The 18163-nt window shown below is 35.9% G+C and overlaps 1 protein-coding gene across 2 annotated transcripts in view; it reads right to left on the reverse strand.

Annotated features, from left to right (window-relative positions):
- Positions 1-480: 480 nt before the first annotated feature.
- Positions 481-18163, reverse strand: part of MACROD2 (mono-ADP ribosylhydrolase 2) — a 2094477-nt gene continuing 2076794 nt past the window's right edge. For both annotated transcript variants that reach the window (XM_031949176.1, XM_031949177.1), the window contains 3 exons: positions 10504-10590; positions 7665-7729; positions 481-4485 (listed from right to left, as the gene is read on the reverse strand). In XM_031949176.1, coding sequence (XP_031805036.1) covers positions 7668-7729; positions 10504-10590 — 149 coding nt within the window. In that variant the 3' untranslated portion in view covers positions 481-4485; positions 7665-7667. The remainder of the gene's footprint in view (positions 4486-7664; positions 7730-10503; positions 10591-18163) is intronic.

The following is an 18163-nucleotide window of genomic DNA, read 5'->3' on the forward strand; positions in this document are numbered from 1 at the left end:
AAAAAACAAACAAACAAAAAAAAAAACCTACCTCTCTAGTTTGGGTTGGCAAAGATAACCAGAGTCCTGGTAGATCAAATGGATTTCTGTTCATTTTAAAGTTAGGAGTGGCAGTCAATGTTAAAAAGAATGTTTTCCAGAGAAGTTCATTGTTACTCATTTACATAATCATTTAATATCTAATAATCATCTATTTGCATAATTGGTTCCTAGAACTAGCCTTGGCTCCTAGGTACAGGTACTTACTTGCCCCCATTTCCATTCTGCAGCTTCATTTCCACATAGATGAGCATTTTAGGAGAAAAATCCCCAGACTGATACTGAATTGACAAGGGAATAAGATTAATGGGTAAAAGTTTTAATTACATGAAAAATCTGAAGTGTGTGCTGGCAACCAAGTGTACAGTCTAGAGTCAGAAAGGAGTTGAATTTGCACATCGATAGTTGGTCATTCTTACAAAGACAGGAATCTTTCCATCATTCTCTTGAATGAGTTTTATTGGTATTCTGCATTAACAAATGTAGTATGAAGGCATCGGTTGTTTAAGGTTTTCAATGTATGGCACAGACAGAAGGAAACTAATAGATTTAGAAGCAGTTCAGCACTTAAATGCTAGATTAACAAAGGAGGCACGTCTAATTCTATTTAGCAGTTTATACCAGCTATCAGAAGACGTTTTGCAAGCAACAGACTACATTTATTTGCATTAAGTAAAAACATATTTTGATCAAGAAAATTACATTTTTTTCAGATTTTTCTTTATATCACAAATGTCAGGGTAAGGCAAATCCTTAATGAATCATATGATAAAAACCCTATTCCCCAAGAAAATATATTAAACATATTCTGCTAACTTTGTAATTTTTCAAAGCAAAGCCGACATGCACCACATAGAGAGAAATGTCTTTTTTTAATCAAGTGCATCAAGCAGAACAGTATTAATTCACAAAGAGGCTTTTCAGTGTTTCATAGAAAGATTTACAATTAGCTGCAGTGAATAATATGTGACCCAATATCACAGACAGTTGTTTCAGATGTCTCCTTTGTGAACCACTCTGAAAGAAGACTTGTCCATCATCTGAGCAGCCACCAGCTAGAGGAATAATGCATTGTTTCTCCTAGATTGAGAACCTTTTTTAATTGGACTATTATGTTAAAAGCATATTTTGATACTCTGTATGCAAACATCACTAATGTAGGGTTTTATTCTCTTTCCCTTCCCCTTCCCTCCCCACCCTCACCCCCATGCTACAGAATGATTGAAGTCTGGGTAAAAATTGACATACAGAATTCATGTGCAGAAAAACTAATTGACTTGGTATTTATTCTTTTACAAAGCCTATTCTATTAATTTTAGCAACTCTAGTGAAATGACAATTTATTGTGTCTGTTGTTATATTTCAGCAATTACTTGATAAGTTTTATTTTTATTATCTGAATGAGAGTATGGTATCTTCATTATCTTTTTGTAATCAATAAAATCACACGGCTAAATAGCAATTCTTGAAATTCCCTAAACCAAACTAGATTTAAAAAAGCCAAACAAATTTTTATATTTAGGGCTCATCAAATTGAATCTAATGGCATATTTTCTTACTTTCCTATTTCTCTTCATTCATTGCTTACTTTTCCATACTTTCTTTGGGCAGAAACCCCCACATTTTAAAGAACTACCTCCTTGTGCAAGGGAACCAAAGTTAAAAGTAAGAATCAAGAAAATGACTCTCTTGGATAATAAGCATATCTTGGACCTGAAGTCTTAGTGAAGGCCATTATTTTCCATGTTGGTAGTTTCTAAGTGGGAGATTAGGAATCTTTCATCTTCGACCACTTTCAAGCCTAGTTCTCTGTGCCATCTCTCTCATGTTGTTTTCTGTTGTAGCTCATTACTGCAAGAGAATATCACCAACATTTGGTAACCACAGGATAATCTGCTTGCAGCAGATTGCACTTGTCAAGCATTTCACAAGATGACAGTGACTTTTTCAATTAAGTTATGAAGATGGCATAAAATAGAGAAAATATCAGAATTCGTGTGGTAGCATTTCTAGGACTATTTTAAAATCACTTCCTCCTTGCTTCTAAGAAAGTAGTGCTTAATGGGACTTGAAAAAAGAATATCATCCATTCCCAGATCATTCACTGACACCATATGAGAAAATGGTCAAGCTAGTTTCCATGATGTCAATCTCAAGGGAATAGTTGTGATGATGGGCTGCTTCGTGATCATGAAATTGCTATATGAGTGTTATGCAGAAATACAGAATGTTAATTTTTTTTTGTGAGGCAATTAGGGTTAAGTGACTTGCTCAGGGTCATCTAGCTAGAAGGTATCAAGTATCTGAGAGCATGTTTGAACTCAGTTCCTCTTGATCCTAGGGCAGATGCTCTATGTACTCCACAACCCAGCTGCCCCTGACTGTTAGTTTTTAAAATGTAGCGACTAAGAGGGGTAGACAAATTCAGGAAGGGTTGAAAGAAAACAATATCCAAGAAGAATATGTGTGTATATGTGTGTGTATATATACACATACACAGATACACAAGCACACAGATACACCACTGTGCATACAGAGGGACAGAGGGAGCTAATTCCAACTTTAGTGGAATTTAAAGCAAACATCCAATAAATGCTGATTAATAAAGTACTTAACCTGACTAACTATATTTGGACATCCACAATCTGCTTGTTTAAGGCAAAAGAGAAATGAAATATAAATTCCAAAGCACTTATAAAAAGGCCTGATCACAAGTAGCTTAAAGGGACATGAGGGAAACAAGATTAGCTCTCAGTGGAGTATAGCATGTTGTTGAGAGGGTTAGCTCATGGTGTCAAAATTGCCTTCTGAAGGATTGTAATCAAAAAAATACTGGCACACACATACCCAAGCTCCTCATACTCTCTCATTTCTGGGTCCCACTGCCTCTAAAGCAAATGCTAGTCCTCATTCGACAGAGAACCACCCTCATGAACTATTAGGGCTGCCTTCCCTTTTTGTAGTGCTATGTTCAGTGGTTAGCTGGGAAGAACCCAGCAACAAATTATTTTCAGACCTGGCCTAGTCAAGTAATGTAATGTCAAAACAAACCAGGAAGCAGAGACTGCAAACAGGAGCTCTAATTGCTTCTAACAGGGAGGGGAATGTGTTTTTCAGACCTTCAAACCTTGGAAACGTGCTGTGTGTTCTTTTGTGAAAAGCATATCCTCTTTTTGTGAAAGGCATACCAATTTAATTTACTGCACAGCTGAAAAGGAGATCCTTGCTCCTCCATTTTTCGTTTTTACTACCCAATGACATTTGATCTAAAGACCCCTGTACCCAGTGATTAGGGGAAAGTGTCTTATTCAAATATATACGCATAATTACACAGCCATCTATATTGGGAAACATAACAGGAGGGATTTCAAGCGCAGTTGATTAATATCCACAAACCACTAGTCAATATAGGATGAGTTCTAATTGGCATGTATTCTTATTTAATCGAGGGGTTAAACTACTAGCAACATCTAGATAAGTGCTCACTTAAATAAGCTCTGTTTTAGTTGAATGGGGGAAAAAATTTTCTACATTTGGTGGTACCAGGTCTTGTCCTAGTCCACAGGCTGAGAGAGGAAGCATAAGATAAGAACATGATGGAATAAAAAAGCCCCATTGTAAGTTTATGTTGCTGATGAAATGAAAATTTCAGTTCTATCTAGGGACAATGGTGACATAGGCTGCAAAAGGGGCACAAATGATTTTACTAGTTAAGTTTATCTTACTCTGTGCTAGTCTAAACACTTCTTCCATCATTTCTTAATGAATGCTGTGAAACTAATCTGTGGTACTGTGAGGTACCGAATAAAACCTCATTTTCTATTTACATGTCCAGACCTTCTTTAAGGGATCAGTAAATAGGCTTTGACCACTCCCTAACTTATTTTTTACCTGATACCATCTGTGGAGTATGCTGCTGTCTAGCAGTATCCTCTCTGAAATTTTAGGTTGTGACACAGAAAATAACCTTGTTCCCTTCTTTTTCTTCAAAGAAGTCACTGAACAACCTGTTTTATAAAGTTATTGAGGAAGGAAGTCTGGAGAACAGAATATATACAAACATACATACACAGGTATATGTATGTGTGTTTAAGCTGTCCTATTATGACCCTGGGGCAAAGTTACAAAGGAAAGACATTAATACAGGGTCAATGCCTTAAAAAAAAAAAAAAAAGATGATTTGAATATGGGGCATCTGCCACCATATCAAAAATCTTTCTCTAAATCCCTCATCCCTTTAAGAAGGTAAACAGAACAAAATGCAAGTGGAAGAATCAAAGCAAAGAATCCCCTTCTCTTTGGACCCAAATTCCCTCCCCCCACCCACCCCTAGCTTTTATTGACACCATTTGGTGTCTCTCAGCCTCCATTTCACCGATGCCATCAGATGCCATACATTGCCAAGGGCCGTCACGTCCTTTCATTCGTTTGCCATATCTTGTTCATCTGCAGAAAATAAAGGGAGATCAAATAGCCTGTTAAAATGAAGAGAAGGATCCCAGTGGGATGTCTTAGAATGATTCTCTCAATGTCATTTCTCCCTAAATATCCACAGAGTCCATCTTATTTGACGGGCACAGATATTTAAAAGACCATTGTTGGAAATGAGGTTTCTTTAAGCAGCATTTAAATTAACTTCCAATAAATAAATGCCATGTTGAAGGTTAGCTTTTCTTAATGTGATAATTAACTGAGCTCATCATTTAAATGTTTCCCTGAATTCCTATCTGCACATGTGCACTCATGAGTCAGCTTTAGGACCCCTCCCCCCCCCCCCCCCCCCCCCCCTCAGTTTTATGAACACACTCAAGATTCCGGGAACCACATATGGATAATGATAGCATTTCTAAAGTTGAGTGAGACAATACTATCTACAAAAGCAACCAATAGATTATCTGTTGTATTGCAAATCCTTCTCCAGAGGGAAATAAATAACAATTTGTACATTATATTTGTTAAGTTCAAGGTCTTATATTATGAATTAGATTATGTACTCATTTAGAGTGGGGTCTGAATGTGGGTAAAGGCACTGTCTTATTCTGAAGTACTAATTGTACAGACAGGGAAAAAAGGCAGCTTGATGTGAGAGATGATTTCCAAAGTATATAAAGACCACACACGTATACCTAATGTCTTTGAATCAAAGATAGGGAAAAATCTCATTTTTTGTACAGCCTTTGATGTCAGTTCCAACCTTCAAAAACTTATAATGACAGTGCAAGAAGTTGATCTCTCCTTAAACATCAGAAAAATCTGGGCTTCAGTCATCCTACTTGAAATATATTGTAACTAACATTTATTTATTCCTTGCCTAATATGTTCTAAGCACTATTATATTGGCTCATTTCAACTCTAAACTTGTCTACCTTGAGACGTACTTCTTGTGATTAGGGCCATTTTGAATTTTGCACTACAAAAGAAAATGCCTGAAATAATAATTTTTTAAAAAATTACTGTGTTGTAACCCAGACTGGTTAGGCTTTAAGGAAAGAAAGGTAATACAGTTCATTAGCTATGATAACCAGCTACAACTGTTGAATTTACAGAGCCATGCATTGTCACAGTGGCAGTGCATGGCCCTGTAAATTCAACAATTGTATGTATAAATATATAATTAGTATGTTCTTGTAAGCAAAGTATTCATTGAAATTGATACTTTGAGGCTTGTACCAGTTTCTTCCTCTCTCAACCTGAATATAAAACTGTAGAGTTCTTGATTGCCTCAAGCTCCCCTGTATTATAGACCTCCATAACCTAAATAGACTGGACATCCTGGACTATAGTTATGTATGTGACTTAATCTCCCAGATCCAGAACAAGACTGAGACCCATGTTGGTACTGAAGGGGAAACACACCTCCTTGAATCCTTTATTTGTTAGGGAATGTGTTGGTGCATTATATGCCATCAATTCAAAATAGTGACCCTGAAGATATGTATAACTGCATCTATGGTGGGAGAGGAGGGAAGATGTTACATTACGGAAAGGAATTTTGCCATATTCCTGACAGAATAGCCATAGATTAATTAAGGGCCAAAACAAAAGGAAGAAAAGCTGAGAAATGAGAATTTTAATATTTCAGATTTTAGTCCTTTTGACTTCTTTTAAAAAGAATTTATCTCCATGTTTATTTTTGTCTTGTTTTTCTTTTTCTCCTGTTACATGGAAAGACCCTTTTAATACCAACTAAATAAAAGGAGAAATCACATATTGAACTTTGCAGAGGGAAGAGGGTTCTTATCTTTAAAAACAAAAACAAAACACTCTTAGTCTATAACTTCAGGAATGCTTTAATATTTGCCTTGAATGTTATAAAACTCCCTTTAAAACTGTGGGTTTCTTGGATATTTTACTGATGATAGAATTTGCAAATCCTCTGTAGCAGGTGGGATATATCACGGGGAAGAGAATTTAGTGACCATATTTTTGTACTGCCTTTACTGGAAAAAGCAGTGAGATGATTTACAATTTAGGTGCACTATGGATTTTTCCATTGCTAAGCATTTTAGTCTAGAAATTGGACCATTTACAACTGCAAATCTAGTTATTCTTCCATTTCTGTGCAGATTATGATCTTCCTTTGTTTTTAAGGCTGTTACTCATCAGGCTAGGACATAAGGAAGTCTCCAAAAAGCAAATCTCACAAAAATCTTCCTTCTGCTTCCATCTTAGTTTTTCCTTAAAGGTTTAGAATGTTTGAGCAAGAAGAGACCTTCAAAATCATCTGAGGTAAGGCCCTTATTTTACAGATGAGAAAACAGCCTCATAGAGAGGAAATGACCCATCTAAATGAAGCATATCTAAATGAGTTAACTCTAACTCATCAAAATTAGGTAACTACAAACTACTTAAGAATTAAAGCTAGTTATAGAATCAGTACCAGAATTTAAGTCAATTATTTCCCAATAATATAGTGTTTAGCATAATGCTTGGCACTCAGGAAGAGCTTAATGATATTTATTGATCATTGTCTAAATATGGCTTCAGTTTTCTTTTAAAAAATCACTCAGCACATAGCTAATACCATTGGTAGATATAATAATAATGTAAGTTGTCATTCTTACATGCCTTGATCTTTTGTTTCTTCATCTGTAAAAAATGGGAATAATGATACTTGCTCAAACTATTACAAAATACTGGTTGGGACAAGACCACTATAAATCATAAAGCATGTTACAAAGGCAGGCTAATGTTATTTTTAAATATTATTGCCTGTATCCTTTGCTTCTAAGAAAGGCAAAATCCTTGAGAGACATTATCTCATTACTCTTCACACATGCCATAGTGGATGAGCAAGTGGGAAAAAAAGATTTTAGTGTCAAGGTTATAAAAAAAGTGAGGTACTCTAAAATTACATTTTAAAGCACTTAATTATCTCAAAGATCTGAATATAGCATGATTCGCAACACACACGGTATAAGTTATGATAGGATTGTAAAGAATAGAAAATTAATGAAATTCTCGGCCCTCCATATGAATACTACTCTAGAGAAGTTAAAAAGAATTGCAATGAGTATGGGGTAAATTAACAACAGAGGTGAACAAAGACCTGGGTCATTCAACAGTAATTCTTGTAGATATTTCTAAAACATCTACTAAATTAAAAAGAGGAAACAGAATCTTACCTATTAGAGATCATCGTCTTGTTGACTCTCTGTTGGGTCACTTTCATCCTGACTACTCATTTCAACTGAAAGGAAAACAAAGATAGTAAGTTAGACTTTTGTACCAGACTATTTCCGAAATAGGAACAAATGGTCTGAACCTAAAAAAAAACCTATTTTATTTTTCATTTCTTATATCTATTGGTGATGGTGTATCTACTTAGAGTCCCATCAATGCTGCTAAAAATGGTTCATTGGGAGACTCGCAGATTTTCAGTAACATACATCTATAAAATAATGATCTTTTCAATTTAGGTTCATACTTTTCACAAGTAAAATAATGAAATAAATCCTAAATCTGAGAACACAGGGTCATGTTTAATGTGATCTGTGGACTGTCATTTCATAGGGAGCTGAGTCTTGGGGAGACATGGAATGGCCTATTGATCAAATCTTTTTCAAGGGTATAGGACTATGTGTACAAAGGAGTCCTTGGCAGAAGGCAAGCAGGTGTCCGAAGATTTTATGCTTTACATACAGGTTTTATGCTTGCTTGATAATCTCAAATTATTTCTAGTTGCAGCTGTCATTACAATGCAGTAGTGGGTTACAGAAACAACATTTAGATTTTAAAGAATATGGCAGATACATTCAAATTGAGATGGGACTTAAATGAAATACTAAAGTTGACAGGTTTTGCCTTTATGTGGAGTCCCCTTCTTTTCTTGGAAAGATCATTAGCTTTTTCTTCAATGATCCTGGGAGGAGTGAAATTGGCTTCCCTTTCCAGTAGAATTCTCTATCCAGTGCGTCAGTTCGGCCTTGAAATTTTCAAAAGGTATGCTTTTGGAATGAGGATTAGGGATCAGTCCAGCTGGATGATTCAGGGTTCCCCAATCAACAAATGGTATTTAAAATTTAGTGACAACTCTAACTTCCTGGTGTTATCAGTGTGGCTACAGTTCTTTTCAACCATGGGGACATTTAGAAGCCCAAATGAATGACAGGAAAGCAAAGAAGAAAGGATAAAAAAAATACGGCACTGATATGCTAAGAAGCCTGTAGCTTCTAGGGAGTCAGTACAATGCAATGTCATTGGGTCTGTTAGTTTTTCCCTGTTTTGGTGTTCATAATTCAGAACAGGTACTTTGAGAATGTCAATGGGATGGCTTACAGTAGTTGCACACTAGAATAGAAAATAAAATAAATAGCTAATCCAGATCACATGGTGCCTATAAAACATGTGTTTTTACTCTATTGTGTGTATGATTTTGCAGGAGCATTTGCATAAAAAGAGAATATATAATCAGAACCATTGTTAAAAATCCTTAGACACTAGGGAAGTCTCCAAGTGTCAACCAGTTTAATTAGATTGATATTTTCCAAACATCAAAGCCTGTATTAGGAACCAACAACCTGTAATCTCTAAAAAAAAAAATTTTTAAAAATTGATCCCTTCTAAAATGAATGTTATATTAGGGAAAAACAGCAGCAGCAGCTCTTGAAATCAGTTATGCAAGATCAGGGTAGGGGACAGATTTGAAAGAAGGAAGACTATTATACTGGACCCTTCCCCTCTATTCCAAGACACTGGTTGCTTTTTTCTCCCCAGGGCTCAATCCAAAAGAAAATTAACTGTCCTAGAGTATCTCTATTTCAGCCCTATGCAAAAATGCAAGAATGTTCTAATGTTAAGTACTTTTATGCAATATACCAAGAGGACCCAGGCCCTAATCATTATAATCCCAATCTGAGGTAAGACACAGAGAATAGCATCAATGGAATGGCAGGTCTTTCTGATGGGACTCAGTGATGACCTTTGCTTCCAGTGGGAAATTCTATTTGAGCTCCTATTTAGAAAGGTCATCTCCTTTTTTCCTGTAGTCTTCTCATGATTGATTTCATTATGGACTATGTGTGGTCCTCTTCGTCTTAGCAAATAGTAATTCAATAATGGGAATTATAAACAGGTAAACACGACCTCATCTCCTGTGCTCCTTTTCTGGCTTTTCTTCTAGGAGATGGGACCTTTCTTCTAGGTTCCATTAAAAACTAGAATTGAGTTAGCTAGAATTAGACCATGGATGTTCAAAGGGTGATATTTCAAAAACAAAGGATGGACTTCATTGAAGGACTTTCAGGAATACCATAGTAGAGAATTTAATATCTGAAACTGAGAATTGTGTCAGAAGGTTATATAACATATTTCTATATCTACATTGATATGCCTTGTTTGTAAATATGAAAAAAGGTCTTTTTAAAAATTTTAAGTGCTTCTAAAAAGGTCTCCTACTATTCTTTCCATGTGTTTATATAGTGTACTTATCTCCCAGGATTAGCATCTACCTCTCAGATTTATTGTGAGGATAAATAAAATAACATTTACAAAGAGCTTTGTACAATTCCTAGCACACCATAGTTATGATATAAATATTAGCTATCATATTATTATTATTAATCTAAATGGACTGCATTGATTATAAGTTCTATCATATGAGAGTCCAGTACCATAACTAGGATGGGGCAACAAGGCATTTGCCCTAGGGTCCATATTACATAGGAAGAAAAAGGATATTTACACAAAGTTAATGAGATAGTTTCCATTCTATTCGGCCTTGAAAATTGCTCCTACAAACTCAGTATTGAGAAGCACGGATGAAGTATCTTTTTACTAGCAGCTACTTTAGAAAGCTGCATTTTGATGAGTACTCTAGAAGTAAATGGCTTCTGAAATTTGACTTGTTATTGCAGAACATGTTGGTTCATTGAACAGATAGCAGTTTCCTGATTCCTAAAGCCTACATTGGGAAAATAGGCCAGATTTCTATTTTATGAGACTCCAAAGAGTTCAGAACCATACCATCGGCATATGTAGCATTTTCCATGGGGCAGGCATCTCTAGCACCCAATTGCTCTGCAGATGGTTTCCCTTCTCCCACTGCTCCTTCTGACATGCCGGGATTGTGGGTTGGAGATGGGAGAGAAAAAGATAAAACACAGAGACAACAATTAATGAAAAACTGCAGCAGCCATTTAGTTATTTGCCTGCTGTCCTTTAGCTCTCGATCTGAAACAACCCTTGACATTGGTTCACATTAAGCTTCAACACCATTTTATTCAGGGAAAGTGAGGAAAAGAATATTATAGGGAGGAAGGATTTAATCTTCAGGGATTTCTGCTCATAAATTCTCCATAATGAGGAAATTTATTATAAACACTTAAATAGAAAATTTTAAATTGAACATAGAATAATAGATAAACATGAAAACATAGCATAACACAATAGATTATGACTTAAATTTAGTGTTTTTTTTTTTTAATTTAAACATTTGTAACTTTAAAAAATCCAACCGTGCAAACAAAAAAAGCTAGTTTGCCTTAGGCAAGCCTAAAAGCTGGAAAAACCCAGTGACATGGAAGTAAAGTTTAAAGAAAGAATACAAATAAAATGTTCTTTCCTTTCCATTTATGGCTTTTAAAAATCTTATTTAGGACTCCAAATAGAACAACCGTTAGTTAATTTCCATCATGGTATTTCTCCACCTGAGAAGTTTCAACTTTTTTTTCATTCATTTCCTATGACGGCTACCCTATACTATATTTGACTTTCCCATTTCAAGGGATTTGTTTGCTATTGTAAGAAATGTGACCTTTTTTAATAGGGTATTTTTTTTTTTATTTTTTGCAGCTGAACATCAATTATATCTTAAGAGACTCCTTTGTAATCAGGTAGCACTCACATTTATAAAAATAATGTTCCAGGAAAAGATGACCATTTTCATAGTCTCAATGGAAGTTGAAGTTGCAAGGGACCTTGGAAATCATGTAGCTTCTCCTCCTCATTTTAGCAATAAGGAAATTGAGTTTTAGTGGCACAAAGTAACTTATTTACTTCTTTGGAAGTGGGAAATAGAGATAAGATTTGACCCCAGGCCCTTGGATTTCAAATTCAATGCACTGACACTATAAAATTCCCTGTTATTAGAATAATAGGAATAGCTTGAACTAGGCTTTTACTAGGAGAGCCAGAGTGGAAAAAGAGAGGTACAGATATAAAGTATGTTGCATAGGTGGGGTTAACAGGCCTTGGTAATTAATTGGATAGGAGAAAACCCCAAAATTTCAAACATGGGAAGTTGATAGGAATATAGACAGAAATAGTGAAATCAGAAGCAGGAGCACATTTAGGAGGAAAGATAATAAGTCACCTTGAGGATATGTTTGGTTTATGATACTTGTGGGATATACAGGTGGAGATTTCCTACAGGAAGATAAAGAGATACCGATCTGGACTTAAGAAAGAGGCTTAGAAGTAGAGACCAGGTTAAGTATACCTATTGTTAGACTTGATCCACTGGCAATCCTGAAAATATAGAGATCACAGAGTAGGATATTTGAAAAATCACTCTAATTAAGATATTACTAGTTGAGAAATTTTTCCCCATATGATAGTAATCAGGATATGAATAAGATATCTGGTGAGGCATTTACTGCATACAGCTCAAGTTCCTCAGTATACTTGATATCCAAAATTTGAATTTTACAATTACAGTAGATGAATAACTCACTTGACACATTGTGGATTTTTTAATTTGCAGTACTCTGTGCATTACAGCACCACTGAAAAGCAACCTGTGAAATAACAGCCTCACTGTCTTAGACATTGTAAATTCCTTGAGAAAAGAGAAAGAAGAGGAACAAATCTCTGAGAACTGAAGAAGAGTGAAGTTAGTCTGAGGCTAAGGGAAATGGACAGAATAAGGGAGGTGCCCAAGTCAGGAACATATAGTACTAAAACATACTTGCTGCTCATGTAGTAAAGAAAAAGTGAAATTATTAGTCAATGAGCAGAGAAGAGATGAAATGCATCCTGGGTACTAGGACTTCTAATGGACATATGCGGTATGGCCCTCTGAATTATGTCTGCTCATCTCCTCAGACATCGTTGGGGAGAAGAGCCCAACAGGAGCAGGTATTGTAGGAAGTCCTCACCTTTCCATTTTCTTGCTCACACTTCTCCTCCTAACTGGACACTGACTCTTAATCTATGCCAGACCTACTTCTCCCTTCCCAATAGTCATGGACCAGATTCATTCCTCCTTACCAAGAAGACATGGCCACTGGGAAATCTGGCTGAAGGAATTTACCAACTTGAATTCTTCTATGTTTTGCCATCTTCCCCAACACTAAAACCCAGTGTCCAATGGACCTGACCATTTGTCTTGCCACTATACTCTTTAGATCTCCAGTAATTAATATTATGACCTATAGCATAAAAAAAAAACCCTGGACCTTGCCATTAATTCCTCAGCTGCATCCTTAGGATCACTATGCTCTTTTGCTCTGCATCTGAAACCTTCTGTATGTGTTTTCTCTGCAAATTAGAATGTGAGCTTCTTAAGGGCAGTCTAACTCAGTTTTTCTATTTGTATCTTCAATACTTAGCACAGTGCTTAGCATGATAAATTTTTAATAAATGTTCTTTCATTCAATTTTCTCAACTATAAAATGTCATGGAGAAAATTCTTTGTCAGCTACAAGGCACTCATAAACATGAGTTTTCTAGTCTGTTGTTAAATCATTTTACGTGGGAATGCACATCTCATTTTATAATATAAGACTTTGGGGAAATGGGATTTGCTGTAAAGAAATTCGCTCTGTGAATAACTTTGAATGGCTCTTTGATGCAAAGAGTAGGATATGCTTAGGCACATGGCTACTCTCAGAATAAAACATGGAGATATGCTGGTCATTCAGGGAGATCAAGGTATAACCTATGGACAACAGAAGGATAGTAAGGTAAACATACATTATTAAAAGATGTAAGGAAAAATTTCCATGGCATTGGGTAATTAGACCGTTCCATGGAAGATTCACAGAGGATTGTACACAAACACTGAACAAAATGATAAGGCATCCATGGGTTGTGATCTGTATTGTTAAAGATAATAGCCCACATCAATGAGACAATATATGTATTGCATGTGACTAATGTGGTTGAGAAAAAAGAAGAAGAAATCTAATTATTAGCAATCTCCCCACCCCACTTCAAACCACTTCAAATCTTCTCTTCACCCTGCAGTCTAAATAAGCAATTTCACTTCACACTGTCCTATACTTTTGTCTCTCCTGTCTCTTTTCCCATTATTGCTCATGTGCTGTCCAACCCCAAATCCCAAGGTGTGGGTTGATGGAAACTGCTAGAGGAAGTCATATAACAACTATGCTTCCTGAATTCACCACAGATTTATGTTATTTAACCTCAGCTGGGCCCTCACTGCTACTAATCTTTTACTTTCCCTGGATGTTTTCTCTATCTCAATCTCCACAGTTTCTGTTTGATCAAATTGTTTTCTTTGCACAGTTTACTTCTTCTACTCCCACATATTCCTGATCATCAAAAGCCTTATGTAGAAAAATAAAGGAATCTTATGTGAGCTGCTTTTTCCTTTCAATTTAAAAGTTCAAATCCCTTTAACACTTATCCCATTCTTTCCTGACCATTCTTGCTAAGGCATCCCTTATTCATATTCTTGGAGCTTGCCCCTTTGATCACCCTTTTCTTTGATTTTTCTTTCACTTTAATCAAATTCATCTTCTCAATTTCTTTTTAAAGAAATTTCTTTTTCTAATAAGTTGAGAGTGGATAGAGCACCAGCCCTGAAGTCAGGAGGACCTGAGTTCAAATGTGACCTTAGACATTTAACACTTCCTGGCTGTGTGACTCTGGGAAAGTCGCATAACCCCAATTTTCAATTGCCTCAGAAAAAAAAATTGAGGCAATACATAAAGCTAAAGAAGAAAAAATATTATTATTTTTATTTAATAGTTAATAATAATTATTATTAATATACAATAATTATTCTATTTATTAATTATATTTTAATTAATAAATAATAACAATGATAATAATAATAAATATTATTAATTTTAGCAGTATATTAAATAATATTGGTGATTGTAGATATCCTTTCTTTACCTCTAATTTTAGGCTTCAGTTTAAATCTAGAGAGTCTAATCTGTAGCAAAATTTAGTCAGTTGTACCACCACTACTTCACTTACATCCATCCTGTTTTCTCCACTCACACAGACAGCTATCTCCCCCATCCAGGTCAGGCATACATTATGTTATGCATGAAATATGTCTCAACTTAATTTTTTTTTTTTAGTTTGGCTTAAAAAATTGACTTTTCAAAGGTTCTGATAAAGGCCTAATTTCCAAAATATATAGAGAATTGACTCTAATTTATAAGAAATCAAGCCATTCTCCAATTGATAAATGGTCAAAGGATATGAACAGACAATTCTCAGACGAAGAAATTAAAACTATTTCTAGCCATATGAAAAGATGCTCCAAGTCATTATTAATCGAAAAAATGCAAATTAAGACAACTCTGAGATAGCACTACATACCTGTCAGATTGGCTAGAATGACAGGAAAAGATAATGAGAAATGTTGGAGAGAATGTGGGGAAACAGGGACACATTGTTGATGGAATTGTGAATGGATCCAGCCATTCTGGAGAGCAATTTGGAACTATGCTCAAAAAGTTATCAAACTGTGCATATCCTTTGATCCAGCAATGTTACTACTGGGCTTATACCCCAAAGAGATCTTAAAGAAGAGATAGGGACCTGTATGTGTAAGAATGTTTGTGGCAGCCCTGTTTGTAGTGGCTAGAAATTGGAAACTGAGTGGATGCCCATCAGTTGGAGAATGGCTGAATAAATTGTGGTATATGAATATTATGGAATATCATTGTACTGTAAGAAATGACCAACAGGATGATTTCAGAGAGGCCTGGAGAGACTTACACGAACTGATGCTGAGCAAAATGAGCAGGACCAGGAGATCATTATACACAGCAACAACAATACTATATGATGACCATTCTGATGGATCTGGCCATCTCCAGCAATGAGATGAACCAAATCAGTTCCAATAGAGCAATAATGAACTGAACCAGCTACACCCAGCGAAAGAACTCTGGGAGATGACTATGAACCATTACATAGAATTCTCAATCCCTATATTTTTGTCCACTTGCATTTTTGATTTCCTTCACAGGCTAATTGTACACTATTTCAAAGTCCGATTCTTTTTGTACAGCAAAATAACTGTTTGGACATGTATACATATGTTGTATTTAATTTATACTTTAACATATTTAACATATATTGGTCAATCTGCCGTCTGGGGGAGGGGATGGGGGGAAGGAGGGGAAAAATTGGAACAAAAGATTTGGCAATTGTCAATGCTGTAAAATTACCCATGCATATAACTTGTAAATAAAAAGCTATTTTAAAAAAGATAAGAAATTGACTTTTTATTAACAGCTAACACTTTTCCACTTTTTTCTTTTTTTTTTTTTTAATTAAAGCTTCTTATTTTCAAAATTTTCACATGGATAATTTTCAGCACTTAACCCTTATAAAACTTTGTGTTCTAATATAATTTCTTAATTGAGCTTTCTATGTCTAGGCTTTTTTTTCTCTTCAATTCATTTCCCCTAGTGTTGTCAAACTAATATTCCTAAAATATAAGTTTGACTGCATCAAGATTCTTATCAGGAAGCTCTAGGTGATCCCTCTTGCCTTTAGGATAAAAACAGAAACTTTTATGTTTGGCATTCAAAGCTTTTTATAATGCAGGCCCATTCCATCTTTCTAAATATTTCACATTGCTTCCACTTAGATATTCCATCTCCTTTTGCTTTTCCCAGGGATCCCCTTGTGCTTGGAATGATTTATCTCCTCCCTCTTTGACTTTTGTCAAATATTTTGTTAAAAAAGTAAGAGAAGAAGCCAAAAGTTATCAAAGAAGACCGAGGAACAGCAAGAGATAGGTAGATAATGAGGTATATCTGTGAAACTAAGAGAAAGAAAGTGTTTGGTAGGAAGGGATGTTCTGCAATGTCAAATCCAAACCTACCAACCTGTCAAGGTCCAGCTTCTATTTTCTAAACTGAGCTAAAAACATGGCAAGTTAGACTGTTCAGTGCTTTGCTGTAAGCTCAGGATAGTATCCATCTTACTCTATAATACCCTCTGACATGCAGCTAATTGCTGTTCCTCTACACAGAATTTTTTACTAAATATCAAAGAGAAAGAGGAAGAAAAGGAGGGAATGGTGGTAGAAAGGCCTAATTAATAACAATAATGGACAGCTAAATAGTATAGTAGTGCAAGGTTGGAGTCAGGAAGACTCATTATCCTCAGTTCAAGTCTTGCCTCAGACACAACAGCTGTGGGACCCTGGACAAGTAACTTAACCCCATTTGCCTTAGACTCCTCCTCTGTAAAATGGGCTAAAGAAGGAAATGGCAAATCACTCCACTATCTTTGCCAAGAAAATCCCAAATGAGGTCATGAAGAGTCAAGCCCAACTGAAATGAATGAATGACAATAGATAATATTTACATAGGACTTTACATTTCACAAAATACTGCTCAATGTCAACTGCTTTAACTATCACAATAACCCTTTGAGATAGGCATTATTATTACCCCCATTTTATAGATAAGGAAATGAAAAAAGAGAGAGATTGGGCCACTCATGGCTAATAAGTATCTGAGGCAGGATTAGAGTTCAGATTTCCTTTCAGATTTTAAGTTCAATGCTGCATTTCCCAAGTCACTTAGTTGTCTCAGCTGGTTTTTCAATTAGCTGCACTAATGTAAAAGACCAGAGAAGAAGGCCATGGGAGATGGCAAGAACCAAGAGAGACTGAAAAGTGGTAGGTAGTGCTTGGTGTCTGTCTATCTGTCTGCTCATCTATTTGTCTGTCCTGATTGTCTTTCCTCTTTAAGGCCTTTAAAAGGTTATTGTGGACTTCTACAATCTCCCTCTTGCTGTTCAGTAGTTTTTCAGTTCTTCGACTCTTCATGATCCCATTTGGGATTTTCCTTGTCAAAGATGTGGGAATGGTTTGCCATTTCCCTCTCCAGATCATTTTACAGATGAGAAAACTGAGGCAAACAGGGATAAGTAATTTACACCGCTAGTGTCTGAGGGGACATTTTTTTGCTCAGGTCTTTCTGATTCCAGGCCTGGCATTCTCTCTGTGCTACCTCAGGCTTTTGGCTGCTCTGGTCCTTGTTGGACCCTTTTACTCATAGATTCTGCCAGGAAAGACAATACTCTGAGGAGACTATGTGTCCTCAAGAAATGGGCCGTCTTGTGTTTAAGCTCTGTTCTAAGTAAGAGGACAGTCTCCTACCTTGCGAGCTTTCTAAAGGGCAGGCTTTGCCAAGCCACAGGAATGGGAGTCCTGGTCAAGCTTTGCAGTCCAGCCAGTGTAGAGACACCAGCAGGAACTCAGATAAAGATCCAACTCTCAGTTACATTGCATCTAGACTTGGGACCAAAGCTACATAGGAACTGGGCTAAATTTTGCCCCTATTCCATTTAGGGACCTAGATGGTAAGAAGAATAAACTGCCTAATCCCAGATATAATCCAAATCATATTGAAATGTAATTCAGAAATGCTCAAGAAAATAATGGAAAAACAATAAAGCA

The sequence above is a fragment of the Sarcophilus harrisii genome, chromosome 2, assembly GCF_902635505.1.
Source record: "Sarcophilus harrisii chromosome 2, mSarHar1.11, whole genome shotgun sequence".
NCBI lineage: Eukaryota > Metazoa > Chordata > Mammalia > Dasyuromorphia > Dasyuridae > Sarcophilus > Sarcophilus harrisii.